Source organism: Phocoena phocoena, chromosome 11 (genome assembly GCF_963924675.1).
Source record: "Phocoena phocoena chromosome 11, mPhoPho1.1, whole genome shotgun sequence".
Classification (NCBI taxonomy): Eukaryota; Metazoa; Chordata; class Mammalia; order Artiodactyla; family Phocoenidae; genus Phocoena; species Phocoena phocoena.
The window spans coordinates 97,896,275-97,919,713 of NC_089229.1; the positions used below are offsets into that span (position 1 = coordinate 97,896,275).

The 23,439-nt window shown below is 52.7% G+C and overlaps 1 protein-coding gene across 1 annotated transcript; it reads left to right on the forward strand.

Annotated features, from left to right (window-relative positions):
* The first annotated feature begins 4,433 nt into the window (after nt 1-4,433).
* On the forward strand, nt 4,434-15,220 carry FGF6 (fibroblast growth factor 6). Its single transcript, XM_065887867.1, has 3 exons — nt 4,434-4,779; nt 5,813-5,916; nt 15,044-15,220. The coding sequence occupies exons 1-3, from the start codon at nt 4,434-4,436 to the stop codon at nt 15,218-15,220; spliced, it is 627 nt and encodes a 208-aa protein (XP_065743939.1).
* Nucleotides 15,221-23,439: the final 8,219 nt, after the last annotated feature.

Below are 23,439 nucleotides of genomic sequence, written 5' to 3' on the forward strand. Positions count from 1 at the left end.
CTCTGCAAATCCTTGGACAACCAGGCCACAAGGTTGAGCATCCAGCCTCACCCCTCCCCAGCAGAGGACGGCTGGGAGAGGAGCAAGGTCTCTAGTCTGAACTTATGCATCTAGACCACGGGTGGGCTGGCCCCAGCAGAAGTCTATTTGCCTGAGCTTTGAGGGGCCTCCTGAGAAAGAACGCATCCTGGAGGAAAAGGGAGCCCAACCTATGGGCTTGACCCATAACGAAGACTGGTCCTCTGCAGGCAAGGGGTCTGAATATAAAATCCCAAAGAGGAAATCCCCAGGGCACAAGTAGTTCTGGTCAGACGTTCCTCTGACAAGCATCACTATAGGAAGGGACAGAGATACTCGTCCTGGTTTTGAAACAGAACATAAAGCAGCACTGGCTCCTTGAGGGCTTGGGGTCCTCAGCTTTGGAAGGAAAAGAAATACCCATCAGCGGCCCAGCAGGAGGTAGAAGGCTGGTGGATGGGGCTCCTGGCAGATGCCCTGTGGTTGTCCCAGACAGTGCTCACCCACATGCGTGAGGCGTGCTCTGGACTTCTAGAAATAACTTGGGGCCACTTATAGTGGGGTGAAGCTCCACCTAAGCTGGTAGGGGTCAGAACTAGGGAAACTTGGATTAGACTTCTAATGGGGTCCCACTTACGTGAGTGAGACCTGGGGAGAGCTGAGTTCCATTAGGAAAGTGAAAAGTAGGGACCAGCTAGCAAGGTAAGACCTGACCGCTCCCACAGAAGTCCAACCTGGGGACCTTTGTTCTGGAAACGTTTTCTCTTGAATCTTCCCGCTTGTAGCAAGTGTCACGGGCCCTAAATGTCAGCTTTGGACAGGGTTCTTCCTAGTCTCTCCCCTCCGCCCGTGGCCATCTCAGACCCATCAAGATCCCTGATCAGACGCTACCTCTGAACACCAGGTGTGGGTGCATGGGTGTTTGAGCAAGAGAGAGGGAGAGAGCAAGTGAGGCGGCAGCCCCATCGCCCAGGCAGCTCTGAAAGACCAAGGTTAAAGACAGGAAGACGCTAAACACAGCTATTTTTTTGTCTACCTGATAATTTTCTGTAATTTCCGAACTACTTTCTGTCATTCCAAAAAGGCAAATGTTGGGACTTCCCTGGAGGACCAGTGGTTAAGACTCCACGCTTCCACTGCAGGGGGCACGGGTTCGATCCCTGGTTGGGGAACTAAGATCCTGCATGCCGTGTGGTGCGGCCAAAAAGTAATAATAAAATAAAAAAGAAAGAAAGAAAGAAAAAGGTAAATGTTACTTCTTCTAAATTAAATGTACAAATAAGCAGCACTTTCCACAAGTTTCTGTGCTTTCCCTATGGTCACTCCTGAGGTGTTTGAAGTTCTTTATGTAATAACCAGGAGGCGTAGAAGGCATCCTGCCTGGTTGTGACAGAAGCCGTTCGGCTGGGCAGGTCAAACTTGACCAATGTCTACCGCGTGGTACCCCACTTGGGGACAAGGACATGTTGTGGAAGGAGACGGACATTAGCATTTTTCCCCGCTCACCTCCACCAACTCTCAGCTCATCCAGAGAGAGTGACTGACAGCCCCAAAGGCTGCTGGACAGCTATGTGAAAGAGGGGTCCACAGAGAGGCCTCCTCCACCTGTTACTCTTTTCTCTATCACTTCACATCCATAGGGGTCCCTAAGCCCCGGGAGAAGGGTCAGGTGCAAATCTGGTAAACCAAGAAGCCCTAGCAGTTGTCAACTTAATTAGTCTTCAGGAAAAATCTATGGCTATATGAGCACAGTGGAGTTGCTATGGAGACAGACCCAGGAGGCGCATTTAGAACGGGGCCTCATCACATCACCTGATAAAAATAAGACCCAGGATTTTTAATAGAACGAATTACTTAAGTTTTATATTTAACAGGGGACAATACCAAGGCTATTACTGGTTTTCAGAATATTTTAGGAATCCGAGCTGCCTGCTTCTGCATATGTTGGCAGCCATCACGGTATATGCTCGGGTGGCCAGCATTTAGGAACTAGAAGGCCACGTGTCTCTCCCATCCTTGAGGTGAGAGATGGTCCTTCTCACTTTGGCCTTGTCCTCCTTTAACTGGGTGAGTGATTTTCAATGTGTTTCTGAGAAAAGACTGTAGTGTGCTCTGCATTGGCCCTTTTGCATGTTTTGTTGCTAATATATAATAACCCTATGTAGTAATGGTCTCATTTTGCAGGTGAACAAACGAGGCTCAGAGAGGTTCAAAATTTTTCCAAGGTCACACAGCTAACAAGTGATGGAGTTGGCATTCAGATCCAGGCGTCCCCCATTCTGAAGCCCTTTGTTTTATAAGATGCCAACCACGATCTCTGCCCGAAGAATCTAAATGAATCTAAAGAGAGTCACTATTTTTGTTGATATTTGACACGGACCTTGTCATGGTTTAATCTCTCCTCCAAAGTGGTCCCACGGTGGATGGGTTCCAAGAAGAAATCCGCAGAGATTCTGACCCCCTGCTGTTGAGCACCTCTCCAATCATCCAAGGCAAGTGTTCATTTCAGACTAACTTCTCACCATCCAACAGGCTGCCGGGCTGCCTCTTCCTTAAGTCAGAACACCAGCATCATGAACACAAGATCCCAAAGTGAACACGGGTAAGGGAGTGTCTCCACTGCTCTTGCATGCAAGAAAATGTAAACGTATGAAATCTAGCTGGAAATCCAGCATGACGGTTCTTTTTTTGACAGTTTTGCCTTTGGATTATTCAAGACCCTCCTACTTTGCAGAGAGATGCTTTCTTTTTAATTATGTTTTGGTTTTTTTTTTTACTAGTTTTCTAACGAAGGCCTACCTATGCCCATAGGGTGCCAGTCTTCCCTTGTTGTGGGAAAGATGGTGCTGGTGATGATAAAGCTGGGTGTGAGGTAATGCAGGTGACAGGGAGGGGAAAGGTGGTAGGGAGGCTAGGGGCCCAATGGTTGAGGGCTATGCTAAGCAGAGGTTCGTATATTCCCTCCCCAACTCCCCACATTTTAGCAGCTGAAGGTAATGAGAGAAATCCCCTGGGCTTCAAGGGATCTGGGCAAAACTGACATGCAAGGCTTGGTGGAAATCCTAAGCAAGACATCAATCCAATGGACCAGGCAGAGGGGCAGAAGGCAGGTAGACTCCACAGACTGGAGGCCGGGACCCAGGCCAGGGCAGGAGCTTGGAATCAGAGGGGAGGGAGTGGGGTCTCAGGGCAGGCCCTGAGCAGTGTACCTCATCCTAGGAGCTTCCCCAGGCTGCCCACAGCCTCCAGCACGGATGCTGGGCGAAGCATCTGTGCTATTGAAATAATTCCGTGAGTACCCTCGGCATGTAATGAGCTCAGTAGGCTCCGTGCAAATCTAACTTCTCCATCAGTCCATCACGCAGAGGTTAAAAGCACAGGCTTGGGACTCAGGCCGACTTTATACGTTCTGGCTTTGCCACTTACTAGCTCTGGTTACTCAGCACCTAAGCTCAGTCACTTAAGCTCTCCCCACCTCAGCTTCCTCATCTGTAAAATGGGAATGAATGACATCAGTCAGATGCCAAGGGTGAGCCCAGATAGGGAAATGGCCAGTGGCCATGGCAAGGGCCAGACGCAACTTCCACCCTGTTGGCTGGGTGAATTCCATGACCGGGACGGAGAGCAGAAGACCGGCCCTAGCCTTGCCTCCCTCCGCGATCCTCAGGACCCTTGGATACCGCACCCCCATCTCTGTCCTCTCTTGCTAAAGGGGTTCAGCCTTTCAGCATCCCCCCAGGCTCTATGGCCCTCAACCGTGAGCTCTTTCCATGAATAGGGTAATGCGTGTGCCCCGGTCATTGCCTGCCACCGAGACTGCCCCATCCCTGTCTTTACCCTTTGCCCTCTAAATAAGGAAGCCAGCGCTGCCAGGCCAAGAACTTCTGCCCAATTTGGGTCTTGGGTGGCCTCTGGCCTCCCTCTTCCCCGGGGCGCCTGGCCAACTCCTCCCTCCCCTCAGAGATGCTCACTGCTCACTTCATTCCTGCTTCATAGTTGGAATGACAGTGGCTCCCAGCATCCCTGGGTGCCGGGGGTCTGGGGAGGCCGCCAGGCCCAGCAGCAGGTTAGGGTTACAGCCCTGGATAAGCGAGCCAGGCCAGCTGACGTCAGGGCGGCGGGGCGGGCCAGGCTGCTGAACTATAAAGATGGGTCAAATCAAGCAGAATCAACTGGGGTCGGAGTGAGCGGGCCAGCTAGACCGCGTCCCCACGCCATGGTCCGCACCGGCCGCGGCTCAGCCTGGGTCCCTCTGCTCCCGACCCGAGTGCCCAGAGCAGGCTTTCGTTTCATGTCAGCAGCCTTCAACTGCCTTCCAAAAATAAGCCCCTGCCGCCATGCCGAGGGGAGAAAAACAAGAAGGGCGGTATTTTTAGGGCCATTAATTCTGACCACGTGCCTGAGAGGCAAGGTGGATGGCCCTGGGACAGAGGCAGCTCATCACTATGTCCCGGGGAGCAGGACGTCTGCAGGGCACGCTACGGGCTCTCATCTTCCTCGGCGTCCTCGTGGGCATGGTGGTGCCCTCTCCTGCGGGCTCCCGCGCCAACGGCACGCTGCTGGCTTCGAGGGGCTGGGGCACCCTGCTGTCCAGGTCTCGGGCTGGGCTGGCTGGAGAGATTGCCGGCGTGAACTGGGAAAGCGGCTATTTGGTGGGGATCAAGCGGCAGCGGAGGCTCTACTGCAACGTGGGCATCGGCTTCCACCTCCAGGTGCCCCCCGATGGCCGGATCAGCGGCACCCACGAGGAGAACCCCTACAGTGAGTGCCAGTTGCAACCAGTTGGGAAGCTGGGGGCTGGGGCTCAAGCAGGGATAAAGGATGGAGGGGCCTCGCTCTGGTGCCTGGAGTCCTGTTATGAAGGGGGAAGCGTTATTCTTATGGATGCCCATAAGCTTAGCCACCGCCCCTGACTCACTTTGACCCTGCCTCGGTGCAGGCTTAAGTGTGCTGAGGTCCAAGCATCCTGGTGTCTTCTGCCATCACCCCACAGAGCCCCTGAGGCACTATTCCTTCAGCATTACGGGCCCAGCCATGGCCTTGTAGGACCACAGGGAACCCCCAACCTGGGGGAGCCATGACACAAGGGTTGGCGGAACCGGTGAGGATGCTTGGACCAAATTAGACACGTGCTGCTTTTTATTTAGCTTTTCTCTTCGAGAGGAAAGGCAAGTTGTTTGCAAAATTTCCAGCTGAAGCACATCCTTTTTTTATTTCAACTTGCCCCCTCTCTCCTACAAGTTGATGGGTTGCTGCCTAGATGGGCTCTCCCCAGGAGGGGATAGGGCTGCAGGATCCAGTGTTTGCAAGATGTTTTTTGTTTGCAAGATTAGATGGGCTATTTGAATTAGATGGGCTAATCAGAATTCACTTCCTTTTGAATTAGATGGGCTAATCAGAATTCACTTCCTTTTGAATTAGATGGGCTAATCAGAATTCACTTCCTTTTGAATTAGATGGGCTAATCAATCAGAATGCACTTCCTTTACCCACGTCAAGGATGTGGTGTGATTAAGCCAGGATTCAAAGCTGACTTTAGGTAGGTGCCTAAGTGGCCACTGTGGACTCTAACTCTGACGTCAGAACTTTCCCCTGCAGAACTGGATTTGTAGCAGGACTGGCCGAGCCTGGCAGCCGATCTCCTAAAGTGAGATCAAGGGTGGAGGTGATGGAGGGTCTGACTTTCTAGAAGCAGGGGGATGGGCCTAGATGCCCTTGGAGGGTCACCTTTAGGTTGGCGTCCTGCTCTGATTTGCACGAGCCTGGGGTAATGCAGCTCCCGTTTCTTTGTCAGGCCTGCTGGAGATTTCCACAGTGGAGCGAGGCGTGGTGAGTCTCTTTGGGGTGAAAAGCGCCCTCTTCGTTGCCATGAACAGTAAAGGAAGATTATACACCACGGTGAGTTCATCAGGCCAGGGGAAGCTTCAGGCTGCACGAGGCCTGAGGATTACACAATTGAAGAAAATAATGCAAAATCTTGAAGAGGGGCGTCAATATTTATCTAGAATGGGTCGGGGGGTTGCTGTGGAAGGAGCTGGTGCGAGTGAAGGGCTCATACCTTCTTAGCTGCATGGTGAGTCAGCCTGTGCGCTGGACCATGTCTTCCCTGATCCCACCCACCGCCCCTGACTCACTTTGACCCTGCCTCGGTGCAGGCTTAAATGTGCTGAGGTCACTTAAGACAGAAACCGTAGCTCAGAGGGCTTCTGGGTCCGAGGGAAACCCACGTTCTGTCATAAAGCTGTTTGTCCAGGCTTACGGTCAGGCCCTGAGCAGGAGAGGCCCAGAGAAGCAGGCCTGTCTTTCAGCCTGGGCACGCCGTTCCCGTGGCTCACCCTCCGAGGCCCCCAGCCTGGAGCACAGCAGGAGGGAAAGACACGAAGCTCTTTTCCTCGCCTTCATCAGTGCGTGGACATTTTACTTTAAGGTTTTAAGTCCTCTGGTCTCTGATCCCAAGAGCTGGAGAAGCATCCTCCGCTAGGGGATATAAGACTCTCTTGGCTGGCCCCAGATCCCACCCCCTGCCTTCTCCCATCACAGGGCATCCCTGGCGGGGTGTGTGTGTGTGTGTGTGTGTGTGTGTGTGTGTGTGTGTGTGTGCGCGTCAATGCTAGCACTTTGGTTAACCTCACCAACTTCCATATTTACCGAAATCTCTGATCTCTCTGAGCCCCTCGTTCCTGGGTCTCTCAGCCCATAATTTGGCATATTGCAAAACATGGGCTGGGAAAGCGTCCCTACGAAGGCAAAGAAACTGGGTGTTCTTTCGGCAGAAATAAGGTTAGAAAGGAAGACCTCTGAGCCGCGGTCAAGGAACAGCAGAGTGGCTATTTATGGGGAGGGTTTGGAGGGCTGTTCTACCTTTGCGTGGGGACAGACAGGATCTGAATGTGAACAGGGGCATCTGGGATCGGTGCTGGGGTCCGGGGAGGCTGTCCCAACAGACCAGGGCTGTGAAATACCCAAACGGGGTGCTCGGGTGACCTCGGCCTGTGATCTGCAGTGCTAACACCTCTCCATTTGGGCTCGTTTATGTGGAGACAAGACGTGCATTAGAATCAGTGGGCCTCTGAAGGCAAGCGCTGGAGGGTAGGCAGGCTGGAGCTGGAACTAGGGTCCTGGTCTGTACCGCCAAATGCTCTCCTCCTGCTGGCCTGCAGGCATCACCTGCCGAGCCCGGAGGCAGGTTTGCACACAGCCCGGATCCACCTGAGACCCGGGAGAGCCAGGGTCCCATCTGCAAAGTGAGGATAAAGGTCAGATGCACCTCTGGGGGTGCTGGGGGATAGTGTGCTCAGAAAGCATCCCCAGGGCGCCTGACAAACAGTAGGTGCTCAATACAGGGGAGTCATTTATATTGTCTAAACACTGCCATGGGCTCTGCAGCCCTCTTTCCTAGAGGCGGGTCTTGTGGGAGGACCATTTGCATCCACGTCACCTTGGTAACTTGTTAAATGTCCAGATTTCTGGGGGCCTTCCTCAGAGATGCTTAGTCAGTAGGGCTGGAATGGGGGCCTGCAAATCGGTTTGTTTTTATTTTTTAAGTTTCCCAGGTATTTCTGAGGTGCAGGCAGGCTAGGGACCACCAGGCTACCTGGCCTTCCGAGGGCAAGGAATCCTCCCTGCCCCAGGCTTACACTAGTGCTGAGGGCTGCTGGGAGATGAAGCAGCCATGAGATTGGGATTCTCAGACGCCCTTTTCACCGCTCTCTGCGTGTGTGATGGAGAGGACGAAGCAGCTGGAACCGAGGAGGCCCTGGTGGAGTCAGTGCCCGCTCTGTGCGGTGGGTCGCCCCAAAGAGCCCCTTCCCTGCAGCCGGCGTAGTGCCTGGAATCCCACTCGTTGCAGAGCCAGGAACAGAGGCTGTGGGCTCTAGGGTTCTACGCAAGGTGAATCTTTTGGAAGGAAGCACAAATTACATCAACCCTTATCTCTGCCACCTTCATTAACAAGCTATTTAGTATTTTTTTCTCCTTATTCTGAAAGAAATTGAACTGTGAGCTGGGGAAAGGGTGCAAAGAGAAGGTCAGTGCATCCACCTCCCACTTGAAACCTGGGGTCCCCGTAGGAGAAGCTGGGGAGACTGGGAACAGGGGACGTCACAGCAAGAGTGCTGCAGGTGGATAGAACGTTCAAGGAGCACGAGGAAGGGGGCGACTCTGAAGTGTGGGCGGACCCCTGATGTCGGTGACGCCCCTGACCCCTCATTCCTGGGCAGATGACTTCAAAGGGGGTCCGCAGGGCTCACTAAAGGGGAGGAGTCCCGGAAAACGGGGGCTTCCGTAGGAGAAGCCCCGCCCACGGTCTACACCCCAATCTCCCCCCCCCCCCACACACACACCCGGGAGCATCTGGCCCAAAGGCACCTTCTTGGAGGCGGAGATTGCCCTCCCTGGCGCCCCGAGTCCAGGCACCACTCCCTGCTACGCCCCCCAGGGGCCATTATCACGGTCTAAAATCCAAAGCCAGCTGATCCAAAGAGCTGGAAAAACTCCCACTGGGTGATGATTTCATTCGCACTATTTCCCTGTAAGCCCCAAGAGCTGCCTCCCCTCCCTGGGGCTCAGCTGCTATGTCCCCTCAGTGGGGTTTCTCCTCGGGGGAGGGGAACCATGCTGGGGGGAAGGAGGGGGCAGCAGGGGCAAGGTAGGAAAATAAGAGCCAGGAAAACCCACCTAGGTGCCTCCCGCAGGTCTCATCCCTTGGAAAGAGGGGTGCAGGGCCTGTGGCAGTGTTTCGACAGTGTAAGTAGCTCCCCTGTATTGAGCACCTCCTGTTTGTCAGACGCCCTGGGGATGCTTTCTGAGCACACTATCCCCCAGCACCCCTGGGAGGTGCATCTGACCTTTATCCTCACTTCGCAGATGTGACCGTGGGTCTCCGGGGTCTCAGGGGAATCAGGGCTGTGTGCAAACCTGCTTCCAGGTTTAGCAGGTGATGCCCGTAGGCCGGCAGCAGAAGCCGGGTTCCAGCTCCTGCCCGCCCACCCTCCAGCTACTGTCTTACCTCGGGCAAAGTCTGTGACCCTCTCTGAGACCAGATCTCTCTCTGCTCTCTCTGATGTGGACCGAGGCAGGAATCAGTGAGTTCCAGTCTCCTTGATCTTTTTAAAATTTAAAAGATAAAAATCAAAGATCTCCACCTGGCAGTGGTTCTGTAAGAATCCCTGTGCTTTAGAATCAGTTACGCTTCTGAGCGATTTTGGTTTTACTAATTATAACTGTGTCTCCATCCTTTTCATCAATAGTACTGTGGCAACTGGCAAAGCACAGCATTTGTTTCATCCACAGAGGCCGTTGACTGTTACCTAGGACGTTGCAATTGGGGAGGGGAGAACCAAGTCTTTGCCTTCCCTCGCTCAGTTAGCTGTACCCTCCCCTAGAGGAGAACGCATTCCTGAGGGGATGAGGCAACGGGTCCCTGGTGTTAGACTATGTGGAAGGGCTGGGAGATGGGACTCCTGAGCAGGGAGGGGCTGGTGCTACAGCGAGGGGCCCGGGGGACCCTGCAGACAGTCTCACAAACAGCTTTGTCTGCAGCCCGCCTGCTACCCAGAGCGATACAGGAATGAGAAGCCATGACAGGCCTGGTGGAGACATCTTCAAACACTTCCAAATTGCCGGTGCAATTGTGTGTTAGGAACGGGGATTAGAACAGACAGATGTCTTCAGAGCCGGAACATGTTATTTCTCCATTTCAGCTAAGGACCAAAAAAGTAGCAGTCAGGGACTGCAGGAGGAAAGGGTCTTAGGACAAGGAGTTTTCTGGTTTTTTCTCACCACCCACCTCCTTATCCTTCCGCACCCCTCCCCAGCTCCCATGCACACACGCAGCCAGGAGTAACGGGGGCAAGTGGCCCAGGGCAGGCCTAGAAGGAAGAACTTTAAAGATAAAAAGACACTTTCATTAGTCCGGGTGACCTACTGACCAAAGACAAGATGGGATGGATGTCTGGTCCACCGCAGACTCTAAGGGGCATTTCCGCCAGAGGTAACTCACGCCGAGAGACACCCCTGTATGTACCCCCCTGCAAAACGCCCTTCTCCACTGCGAGAGCTAAATGCTTTAGAGTTTGGGTCCTCATAAGTCTGATTAGACCTGTGTGGAATTTAAGATATTGTCATGCTGGAGCTTGGGACGCGGCAGCCCCAGGCAATGTGATCTGGGGGAATTATTTTCATTTGTTCAAGTAGTCATATACGGTAGCTGCTTTTATTAACATGTCGTTCACTTGGCTTTTCTCAGCAGAGCTCAGGAGCCAACGTTCCTGAGTCATGAGACTCAGTGCAGGGCCACGAATGGAGAGATGAATCGAGGGGCTGGTCCTGATGCCAGCTCGAGCATCCGTGTGGGCAGTGGAGCATCGGGCTGCAGGGAGCAGTTCAGGGCCGTGGTCTCGGCCTCGCCCCCAGCTGCGTGGCCACCTGAACACCAAGGATGGGGTCGAGAGGGGTGCGGGGAGGAGCGGGCAAGGGCGAGGTAGAGAGGCTTCCAAAGCAAACTTCACCCATTTCTCCTTTCTCACTTCAGATGGACACAGAATTCGGGGGAAGGCTAGGGACGTGAGGTAGGCTAGGGGAAAGAAACAGAGGTCAGAAACTTTTTGAAAATTTGGGGTTGGGGGTTGAATAATCAAAATCTGATGATCAGAGAACAAAGCACAGTGCATATTGCAACCACTGTCTTGCACATTTAAACGAATGTGTTTTAGGAGACTCAGACCTTAGCAAAGGCTGGATTCTTCAACTGGACACATTCTAGATCAGAGGATCGGGGCAAATGCCCTGAGTTTCTGGCCCCAATCGCTCAATTCCTCCCCCTCCCCCACCCCCACTCCCCCCAGGTCCTTCGCCCCAAGATCTGCATTCCTCTCTAGAGTTTGCAAACCACGCGCGAAACCTCTCCCTTGACCACCATCCAGATCAGAAATGAAGTCTCCTGGAAACTGGTGGGCAGGGTGCTCTCCAGGGTCATAAACAGTTAGAACAGAGGGGAGGGAAGCAGGGGATGGACAGGGGGAAGGACAGGACCCGGGGGAGAGAACGGACCAGTCTCTGATGCAAAGGTTCTCTCACTCCATCTTCTGGCCCATCTTCTATCCTGAATTCCCTTCCCATTTTCAGTAGTCTACTAACATGACGAGGTAATACATGGACGTGGTTTAAGGGGGAAAACGTGCAGAAGAATATACCACGGAAATGAAGTCTCCCTCTCACTGTTGTCTTGAAGCCAGCCAGACGCTCCCCAGAGCAGCCACCGTTGCCAGGCCCTGTGTACCTACCGTCCCAGGAAGTCCCAATGTCCCTGTGTATGTTCTCACACTGGCCTCAGTTTTTAAAACCACACGAACTGGGGCAGACTGTCCACACATTGTGAATCTTGCTTCTTCACTGAACAATATGCCTTGGAGACCGTTTCAAATCCGTGCACAAGGAGGTTCCATTTTTTATGGCTGAGAGTATTCCATTGGGTGGCCCTCCCATCACTGAGCTAACCACTGCCCTCCTGGTAGACACTTAGGTTGTTTTTGGTCTCTCACTATTACAAATGATGCCGCGGTACGTGACTTTTGTACGTGAGTGGGAGTGAACCAGTAAGATAAATTCCTAGAAGTGGAATTACTATCCAAAGCTGTAGTTATTATTTTATTCTAATAAATATTGTAAAATTTCTCTCTATAGAGGTTATAACAATATACACACCAACAGACAACAAATGAGAATTCCTAGTCCCCTTGCCCTCATCAATGAAAGCCCATTGTCAAACAGTGTTCTTTTTGCAACCTGACAATTAAAAATGTGATCACACAGTTATGGTTGATGTTTCTCTGTTAGGCACATGTTCTTATGTTTAAATGCTATTTGTATTTCCTTTTCTGTGAACTGTCTGTTCATAAACGTCCAGTTTTCAGTGAGTTCAGGGATCTGGATACAGTAGCAAAATTCAATCTATTGCAAAATATATTACAAAATATAATGCATTGTAAATATTTTTTAATCCGGTTTGCTATTTATATTTTTATTTTGTTTAAGGTGATTATTTTTTTCCAAGCAGAAGTCTAATTTATTCATCTTGGTTTTTAAAATGCCTTCTAATTTTTTGTGTCCTACTTAGAAAGACCTTTCTGACTTATGTTAAGGTTCTCTTCTCTTTCTCTCTCTTATTTATTTATTTACTTACTTACTTTTTGCTGTGCCCACGCATCTTGTGGTGTCTCAGTCTCCCCACCAGAGATTGAACCCGGGCCTCGGCAATGAAAGCCTGGAATCCTAACCACTAGGCCGCCAGGGAGCTCCCCTTAAGGTTCTCTTTCTAACATTTAAATCTTTGTTCCTTTTGGAATTGATTTTAGGGTTAGGAATAACATCACACATCAAACTTCATTATTGTTACTATTATTATGATATTAAAGATAGCATCCAGTTCTTCCAGCACCGCGTTTTCGCCAGTGATTGGAAATGCCACTTGTATTTTATGTTCATTTCAGATCCACCTTTATTTTATGTTCCTGTTTGGATTTACTCCTGGACTGCATTTTGTTAGTTGATCCACACCAGACTATTAATCCATGTAGCATTACTTCTACTCAACTTTTACCATTGATCCCAACTTTATTTTTCCCTTGTGCTGTTGCTCCAGAGTTTTGCCCATCGACAACCTTAGGTCCTGTGGCTGCCCCGACCCCCCATGTCCAGAGAGGCCCCAGGGGTGCAGGGCCGGAGCCCAGTCAGCTCGGTGCCCTCCTCCCCCCGGCTCACCTCCTACTGCCACTCAGGCAATAAATGCAGGACTTAGAAGCTAAAGTGTCCTGCAGCCCACAGCAAGTTTTACAGGAATGATGATCCCGGGTAAGACAAAGTCTTTTAGTGCTTTTAATTTAAACTAACTCATGAATCAATTAGAGAAGCATCACCATGGCAATACAAATTGTTTTTTATTTTACTGTGTGCCAGGCATTATACCAAGGGCTCTCCATGCATTATTTCAATGAGTGCTCCCTCCTGTGCTAGGACGGAATTATTCTCGCTGTTCCCATTCTGCAGATGAGGAAGCTGAGGCTTAGGAGGTAAAATCATTTGCCAAGTTCACACAGCTATGTAAGAGGTGAATCGTCACATATGCTCTTTGCCCATTTTGATGAGTTTTTTTTTTTCCTACTTTGGGACAATCCTTTCTTCATTCTACAAGTGTTTTTGAGCACCCATAACAAGGGAGATGAAAACTTGTGAAAACAGAACTTCCTGGCATGGTCTTCAGAAGCCAGTTGATATGGCTGGTGGAAGCTCGCAGGGTCATCTCCAGCAAATTAACATCACAGGAAGGTGCTCTGTACACAGTGACCCAGGGGCGTGAGAGGGAAAGGGGGGATGCGTTCATTCAGCTGGGGCAGAAGGGACCAGCGACTGGTACTACCCGACGTGTTTCCTAAACAACGCCGCCTGTCCCTTGCCAGCTCTCGCCGCATCAAAGAGAAGCCACCCCTGCAGGGGCATCCATGGGTGGCTGTGCCGTTCCAATTAGACCATCATTCGTTCAGCATCACATGCTCAACAGGACACAGTCCTCGTCTCAGGGAGCCGGGAGTCCCCTGGGATGGTACACTGTTTTCCGTGCTGCCGGACTGGTCCACTCGGAGCCCTGAGGAGCTGGGTCATCCTCCTCCGTTCATAACAGGAAGAGGCTCTCGTCCACCCTACGGCTGACAAGGCCAGGTGCTCATAGTATAATTCCTTTTAAGAAGGTCAGGCGATACCCCTAGCACAGCCGCTTAGCCACGGAGTGGGTTTTTTATAGCCGATGGCCTCAGTCGGCAGGAAGGAGTCGGGTGTTATGCTCAGCTCTGTTTCGGTTTCATTCTACATTTCTTTAATGACTAGATCCCAGGCCTCCTGGCTCCCAGGGAGCGACCCCCATCGGAAGCCCAGAAACCCCTCCAGTCAGGGGCAGTGACCCGAGTGGGCTTGGGAGGAAGTGGCTCTCTTTTCTAGGAATAAAGGAAGACTTGGGTGATTTATTGGGGCTGAACTTGTTGATGTGTGACAGGAAGCCTGGCCCTCATTTTCTGAACAGGTGGTCCTCACGCAACACGCTCTGGAGGGGGTGATTCACCACCGGCCCCCGACTCCTTGGCACTGCTGGTCACAGAGGGAACCAGTTTCCTTCCCCCATGAAAGTTGCTGCTTCTCGCCATCTCTGTCCCTGCCCTTCCCTGGCGACCTGTGGACGCCTAGGAGGCACTGGGCGTATTGTTCAGGGAAGAAGCAAGATTCAAGTTGTGTGCATAGTTTGCTCCAGTTCGTGTGGTTTTAAAAACTGAGGCCAGTGCCCCCCATCCTGGGCTCAAAGTCAAAACCGAGAATGGGCCCCTTTAAGGGGCAGCAAATTGGACCTTAAACTGGGAGAGACAGGGTGAGGGAACACAAGTGGAGAGACAGTTACCATATTAAACAGATGTGCTGGGAAGGACTTAGGAAGCCATCCATCTCGCCCTCCACTCACCGGGCCCGCCCCCCCCACCAAATGCTCCGCAACCGCAACCGTATGGTTTGCAGAAAAGGGAATCAGGCTGGGAGGGGAGGCGCCTGCCCCGAGGTCACACAACTAGAGCCACCAGGCAAACCCCAGCTCTCTATCCTGCTGCACTAGGTCCTCTCGCAGTGGACTTGAGAAAACAGCTTCTTTTATCCTTCCCTGGTCCTTTCTCTGAATAAACCATCATCCCTGTTCTTGGGAGAAAGTGTCCGGGACTGGCAGTCAGGAGAACCCTCAGCCCCCCTGTGACACAGGCTGTCCACCCCCATCCTCGGGCCTGGGCTTCCTCATCGTGAAGGAGGGGAGGGGAGGGGAGGGGGGACCATGAGAGCTAAGGCTCCCCTGTTCTCAGCTTCCATGTTACTGCTCACCCAGGATGGCCCAGAGCTCCTGGAGGCTGTCTGACATGGGAAAGCGAGGGACCCGCCGCAGACGTGCCTGCTGGGCCTCATTCATCACTGATGCTCTGCCGTTTGTCCATTTCTTTCACAGCCCAGCTTCCAAGAGGAGTGCAAATTCAGAGAGACCCTCCTGCCCAACAATTACAACGCCTATGAGTCAGACCTGTACCGAGGCACCTACATCGCACTGAGCAAACACGGACGGGTGAAGCGGGGCAGCAAGGTGTCCCCGATCATGACCGTCACTCACTTCCTCCCCAGGATATAAGGACCCTGAAGGAAGGCTCACAGGTGGAAAGCAATGTCTTTTCTGTTGGAATTTTGCACAAGTGAACAATTCCCCCCTCCCCCCATGCCCCCTATTCGGGCTCCTTTTGTGCTTGGGGGGACCTGAGTCGGTTCCCTTGGCCACCGGACCCCATGACACGTGACCCACCCAAGCGAGGGGTTGCAGCCGGCATCCTAGAATGGCAATGGATCCCATGCTCTGACCTCATCTGAGGAAAGACGGTCCAGAGACACTTGGGGGGTGGGACCTTGGACACAGGAAAAGGCAGGGAGGAAGCCTGTGTGTGTGCTGATGCGTATCTATACATCTTGGCATATATCGTCAGAACCAAGGCATCTCGGAACAGCAGGCTTCTTCCTCCCGGGGTCATCGCTTCAGGAATCTGCCTGCAGGAATGTCACCTGTCAACCCAGCAGGATTGACACGTGCTCCCATTCTGCCTCTTTCCAATCACCTCTCCATTCAGAGGCCACTGACTGCGCGGGTTGCACGGAGGTGGGGGCAGCGGCTGTCCTCTGAGTGCAGGGAGGGCAGGGTGACAGGCAGTAGGATTTAGCTGCTGACCAGAAAGCGTGGGCAGGTACCCCGGGCATCCCGCGTGTGAGGGCTCTGGGACACATTGTCAGGGAGGCTGGGGGAGAAGGGATCCCCCTCTTGGAGGAAAGGGTAGAGCAGCGTCTCTGGCAGCGGTGGGGGAGACCTGCTCGAAGCAGCGGGAGAGACTGAGTGTTCTAGAGAGAGCCTTTCTGCCTGGAAGTCAGTGCTGCGCGTAGCTCGAGAACGAGCTGGGGCCAGGCTGCCTGCCCGTAATTTTTCCTCACCTTGAACCAGGTCTTATTTTAACCTCAGATGACAGGGATCCTAATAATGGCAACCTCTTTGGCGAGGGGTGAGGGGGTGCAAAATAGGCCACGAAGGAAGTAGAGAGGCTTTGGCCTACAGATGCTAGTTCCTCTCCAGCAACGTCCAGGAAACTCACCCAAGTTCTCATCTGATACTCTCACTTCCTTCTCGGGCGTCCTCTGCCACACGCGCTGGTGCCTGGGTGCAGGGGAATCGGGCATCGTGACCTCCGGAGTTTGCCCCCTGTGACCCCCCTACAGTAGGAGAGGAGTGATAATCCCGTGAAACAGGGCAGCCAAGCTGAAGCAGCTCCTTGCCGTACGATGCCTCCTTGCCTCCTGTCCTTTGAGAGTATTTAAGGAAGAGGCGCCCCAAGCGACTATAACTGTTGTCCTCCTGGAGCCTTCAGATTCCTGAACCACTGGAACGTTCCTAAACCTGAAACCAGAGAGACCCATATCAGAGCACAGATATTTTCAGTGTCTGTGGCTTTGCAGAATGAGCTGACACCCTCTGCGACGCTCGGGGGCCCCAGCCTGCGAGACAAGCCCTCATCTGCTGCAAATACCTTCTCCTTTGACATACCTGTCCGTTTGCAGAGGTGGCCATCTATAGATTGACCTGAGATGAGCTGAGGATAGAGGTTGGCGATCCGAGGAAGAGACACCCTACTGGCTGCCTTCTCTGCCTGGCACGTATCAGGGCAGGTACATGCTGGGGGAGGAAGGAAAGGCTGCACCAAGGCGGGCGAAGATGGAGTGGACAGTAAGAGCTCAGGACGAGAGTGGTCGAACCTCGGATAGAAACTGGACCGAGTTGAGGTCTTGGTCAAGCGGAAGGGGGAGAAAATTGGTCCATCTTGACTGTTCAGAATATTTCAAGTGTAGGTCTGCTTGGAGGCAGGGGACAAAGCTGATTGTTTTTCAGGAGGTCTCGTCCTGAGTAACTGGTCTTTTTTAACAGGGTACCTCGGAAACAGATGCACTCAGGACCTGAGCTGCATGTCAGTTCCAGATGAGACGTGGTGGGCGTGTAGGAGGGCTGGGTGGACGGATGGACCGCGATCTGGAGAGGAGAAGAAAGTCGCAGGTCCCAAACCATTCATTCTCTTCTTCCCAGGTCTTGAGCTCCCTTGCAGGAGAGACTCTTCTAAAGAGAGTCGAGAGCCTTCGGATGGTTAGATCTTTCCTGCAACTCCCTAAAGGCTTATAAAAGTGCCCAAATCCTGACCAGGAGTTTCCCCAAATGTCCACTCCCGTCTCTCGTGTTAGGAGTGAGAATGAGAAACTGAAATCCCAAAGCCAGCCAGGCTTGACGCCTGTCGCTCTAGCACACGGGTTGTCTAAGGTTGGCATCGCTATGGGCAGCTGGACGTCTGTTCTCACTGGTACCAGGGCCCGTGCTGTACCAGTGGTTCCATACTTTGAAGATCACCTCTGGAGGTAGGGATGCATCACTGACTGTTTCAAATCCTTCCCATCCAAAGGAATTCCCCCAAGGGCTTTCTCTTTGGCCTGTGAGTGACTTAGACTTACGAAAAGTCAATCCCCATCCGCAGAAGTGGGTTACGGGGCAGGAACAGAGTGAGATCAGCACAGGTGTGCAGAATCCTCTCCTAGCTGATCCCCATCTGAGTTCTGAACTCACCTGTCAGCCCCATCGGGCCCAAAAGGCTGCAGAAGAGGTGGCAGAAGCAGGAGAACAGGGGTGTCCCCACCTTCCCGCTGAGGATGTACTAAGAATGACTTGGGTCCTCCCTCCCTCCCCCAGACCCTGAGCTTTGACCCTGGTTCATAGAGTTTTGTAGATAACTGGCCTCTCTTCCTTCCTGAACCTTCTCTAGCAGCTCCATGCAAAGGTGGGGCTCCAGGAGCCTAGAGGCTGCCTTATTCCCTCTTCAAGAGCAAACGATGAAGAAGAGAGCAATGCACGTGCACCCCTTGGAGATGGCTTCCCAGCTGGGACGAGGTTAGCTCAGAACAAACTGGGGGCCCAGGACCACAAAGAATCGGCACCCTCCTCGCGGGGCCATGGATAGAGCTCAGAGGAAACCAGAAAATGCCCTGCTAGGTCCTGCTGTTGACTACAGTGACCATTTGCTGCCTTCTAAGCCCTTCCCTCCCCGCTTCCCAGATGGGTTTGCACCTCCCTGGGAAAGCAGCTTATAGCTTTGTGATGGATACCCTGCGGTTCTCCTTCACAGCCTCCTCTCCGCCCCCATGTCCCCTGCACCTCCTGCACACATAGCCCAAGCCCCTGGTCAGAGCCGTTCTATGGCTTAAGAAAAAGGGGATTTTCTCCTTCCTCCATCCAGGCTGTAAACCTCTCTCCTTTAGACGCACTGCTCTCTCCCCAGGCCTGGAATTCTCTCCCAGCCCCGTCCGACCCGGAACAGCTGGGATTCTCCCGCCCAGGCTGGCTCTGGTCCTCTCTTGTCCAGGATCTCGGATCTTTTATATTCTGATCCTACAAGAGTCCTGGGGGAGGAAGGAAACACAAAAGGCCGTGAGCTGTCGGTCTCCTTCACCCCGGGGTTGGACGTCCATTGCCTCGGCCCACTTTGCACCACAGCCACTAGTACAAACCAAATGCGTCTGGCCTCCCAGATACCGGGATGTCCTCTCTGCCCTCCCTTTCCTTTTTTGCCCCTTTTCAGTGGACACAAGCTAGAAAACTCCTACATATTTCTATCCCAATGCTTTCCCCCAAGGGCTCTGTGTCTGTTGCCACAGAGAAGGTATTCTCTGCCACCCGCCACTCATGCACCTGTGAAGTGGGTCTCTAATACTTGCCGCCCACCTCTCCTCCCAGCAAGAACCCAGCCACTCGTTCTGCTACCTCCCAGGAAAACTCCAATTGTAGGAACGTTTGGGTCCGGGCCGGAAGGATGGATAGAAACACTTCAACCTGCACTTGCCCCTCAGCTGGTGTTTGCTCTTCCCAGGACAGGAGGGAGGGGTAATTATGCCCAGAACATCCCAAATCTAGTCCATCCTGCGGATAGCTAACACAGACCCACGTTTGGATACCTCATGAACTACCAAAATCCCACCATCCGGACAGCTGCATCTTCGCGCGGGTTTCCCTTTCTGAAAATCCATCAGTACCTCAGACTGGGTCCCAGGGCAGAGCTGTCCTCAAGCTTGGGTCTAGTGGCTAGGAAAACTCAGACTTTGTTCAGTCATGTGTTTGTAAGATGTGAGGCTTCTATTTTTTTAATATGTATGTGCTATGCACAAACCATATCCTGTTCCAGCAAAAAAGGAAAAGCTCTTTTTATACGTTCCTCTAAACTGTTTGACTTCACCCCTCCTATTAAAACCGACGACGAATCTCTGGGTTGTGGTCGCTTCTCGTCTGGATTCTTGTTCACCCCTCAAGGAGGCAGGCAGGTTGGAAACAGAAAGCATGATTGCACGGTGCTGTGGATTTTTAAGGCCAAAAGTCACATGGGTCACTTCAGCCAGTGCCGTATTTTACAAAAGGGGAGTTTGGCCCAGAAGAGAGGAGGGCGATCCCGTCGACCATAGTGGGGCAGGAGACCTGTTCCACCTTGTCAGAGCCGGTTAGGCACATTTCTGTGACTATCACGTTATTCACTCATCCACTTATTCACCCGTCAAGGAACAGTTCTGGAGCAGCCGTCTCTGTGCTGCATTGCGCTAGGTTTGGGGGTATGTGAGTGAACAAGGCAGAGACAGTCCTCTGTCCCCTCACGAACTTGCATTAAAAAATAAAAATCAAGGGCTTCCCTGGTGGCACAGTGGTTGAGAGTCTGCCTGCCGATGCAGGGGACGTGGGTTCGTGCCCCGGTCTGGGAAGATCCCACATGCCGCGGAGCGGCTGGGCCCGTGAGCCGTGGCCGCTGAGCCTGCGCGTCCGGAGCCTGTGCTCCGCAACGGGAGAGGCCACAGCGGTGAGAGGCCCGCGTACCGCAAAAAATAATAATAATAAATAAATAAATAAAAATCACCCATGAGTGTGTTAAAGTGTAGATTCCCAAGCCACACTCACAGAGTCCAGGCGTGGGTGGGCTCAGAAATCTACCCTTGTGACACACACCCCAGGCCACCCTGATGTTGCAAAGCCCTGGTCTAGTAGGATGACTGGACCTGTAGGAAAAAAAAAAAATCTTTTCATAGGTTAAAAGAAGAAGGCCAGGGAGTTTAAGTGTCTTAGCCAGGATCACCCAGCCAGATGAGACCCCCTTCCCTCTTCCTGAGTCCCCCTTCCCCCACCCCATGTCATCAGCCTGGGAACCTCCCCACAGTGTGCTCCCGCACCCACCCACCACCCCCCGTCTTCTACCTCGTCACGCAGCCTCTGGGGGAGATTGCAGTGTGCCTTCCGCTGAGTGATGCCGGGTTCTGAATAAACCTATACGCTCTTGGAAGAGCTGCCTGGTCTCATGGCCTCTGCACCTCACTCCCGTGTTTAGTCATGCAATTAACATCTCCGAGATCCTACTACGTGCCAGAGACCACACTGGGCCCTGCAATATCGCTATGACGAGTTATCTGTGGGCTCATGTACTAGCAAGGAAGAGAGACATTAAAGAAATAATTCAGCAAATAGTGATAAGTGGCATGAAAGAGAAAGTCCAGGAGTAGCACAGGGGCACAGAACAGGGTCCTGACCTCATCTGGGTGGATAAGGCAATCCACCCCAGGGAGAGCTGAGCTGTGAGGGGCAGCAGCCAGGTTTCGGGTGGGAGCCAGCAGTCAGGGGAGGAGGGGTGCTCTGGGAGACGGAGGCTGCAGCAGGTGTTTGAAGGTGCAGGTGGGGCTGAGCGGGGACGATGTAGCCCCTCTGAGGCTCTGGACCAGGGAGAGCCCTGGAGGTGCAGAGTGAGGAGAGCTGGGCAAGACGGGCCTCGAGACAGATCTTCAGGAGCCGCGGTACGGAGCACCCGCTGCCTAGGATGAGGTGTTTGAATAACTTTTAATTTTGCATCACATAATTCACCTTTTCAGGTACACAATCCAATGATTCTTAAGGAAATTCACCAAGGTGTGTGACCATCACCGTGAACCAGTGTGAAACCTTTTTATGACTCCAGTAAGATCCTTCCTGCACATTGACTCTGAATCCCCACCTCCCCGCTTCCACCCAGGCGACCACCAATCTGTTTTCTGTCTCCACAGTTTTGCCTTTTCTATTTCATGCAAGGGAACCATAAAATATGGGGTTTCTTGAATTTGGCTTCTTTCACTTTAATCTGAAAATGAGAACTCCTTGCTGAGTTTCAGAAGTGACAGGACCGGACAGGGGTCTTAGAAAGGTCCCTGGAGCCCCGTCTTTGCAGAATAACTCCGGGGAGAACAGTTGGGAGGCGGCTGGAGTCCCAGGCTGGAGGAGACAGTGGCTGCACAGAGTGGTGACAGGCGACGGAAAAGGGCTGTCATTTCTCAGTCCTGACTCCCCGGGGGCTCTCTGGAGTCGCGATACCGACCCGGGGTCCTGGCCTTCCCCAATCAGTAGAAATTGACCAGAGGCCGGACAAGAAATTCAGGCAAGGCTTTATTGGGGTCCCTGCTGCAGCAGAGGGGGGCCAAAAGAAGCAACAGTTTCCCTTGCTCACTCGCTCTCTGAAGGGGGCAGAGCTTGTTCCTTATATGGGGTGAGGGCAGAGGTGTGTCCAGGGGTCCGACTGGAGCGGCGGCTTAGGTGTGTTGCCCACCTCTTTGTGGCGTTGAGTGCAGAGGGCATGCCCAGTACCCTGCTTTCGCTCCCGGCTCTTCAGAAGTAGCAGTTGGGGTTTCTTTTTGGTCTTTTTGTATCTTTTGGTCCAGAATTTGCCTCAACGGCACACGCACGCAGTTATTTTTAGTCCCGCAGGGTTTCTTTGTACAGTAAAAGCCCCTACACGCGAGTGAGTTCCGTTCTGAGAGCGCATACCTAAGTCCAATGTGCTGGTAAGTCCAACAGAGTTAGCCTCGGTACCCAACTAACACAATCGGCTGTATAGAGCCGTACCGTAATAGGTCTATAACACTTTTCACACAGATAATACATACAAAACAAACACACAGAAAATAAGAAAACATGTTTAATCTTACGGTACAGTCCCTTGAAAAGTACAGTAGCACCAGCACAACAGCTGGCACACAGGGGCTGGCACCGAGTGAACAGGCAGGAAGGGTTACTGACTGGAGGAGGGAGAGGAGGTGGGAGATGGTAGAGCTGAAGGGTCGCCAGCAACAGGAGACGGAGGAAGCTGCAGTGTCACTCACGCCTGCCGTTGACGGAACACACATTCGTATCTATGAAAGTTCGCAACTTGAAGGTCCATGTATAAGGGACTTACTGTATTTGGCTGTGGCTCCAGAAGACGTTTGTCTAGCTGCGAGCCGAGCAACACAGGGTGCCAGGTCCCAGGCCTGTCTCAGGCTGAAGCTGATTCTTCTGAAATGCGGGAACCAGCCCTCACCATCTTCTGAAACGAGTCTCTAGAGATATCCTTCTCTCTGTCTGACACTCGAATCCCTCCATGGACCCACCAGGAGGCTCCCTTGCGGGAGTCTGTGTCGGTCACTGGGGCCCCGACGCCAGCAGGATGACACAGGCAAGAGGACCTCATTCAGTATCATGTGCTTGACCCGGACGGCTGCTACGCCTCCTTCCCTCGGGTGTGAAGAGAAAGAGCTGGAATGCCAAGACGACACACTGAGAAGAGGTGTCGAACTGCTTAGGATGTGAAAACAATATCCCAGGGATATTCCGGACTCGGTCCACACTCAGTCAGACTCCCCTACCGTATTTCTGTCTATACTACAGAAATAACGCTTAGGGTGGAAACCCCGAGACCTGCAAAATCCTCGGTTGACAAAGGTGTTTGTGAAGGAAGAAATACATGTTTTTTAAAAAGATTTTTAACACAAAACTTTGGACACTCCTCCCAAAGAGTTTCATGCTCAGTTTTAAAAAAAATCAGCCCAAATACTTCATTTCTTGAACGTTCCTCCTCTGTTGCCCTGAAAGAGAGAAGGGAGGCTGTCGACTTTGGGAGGCTGCAGAGCCACTCGCCGGTGGCTGCCGTGTGGATTGCAAATAGCGACAGTTAATCGCTACTTCCTCTTACGGGGAACATGAGAGACCTCCCACCGGTTCTGGTGGGACGCCCTCCACCCAGCCGGCCAACGCATGTCCCCACGAGGCAAGGCTACTCGGGGTTTCCAGGGACCACGGGGACAGCCTCTCCCTCCCTCTTGGAGCAGCTCCCAGCCCGTCTGGGACTGCCCGGCTGCCTTCACAAGATGCCACAGACTCGGGGGCTCGAACAACAGACATTACTATCTCACTGCTCTGGAGGCTGGAAGTCCAGGATCAAGCCCAGCAGGGTCCATTTCTGGCGG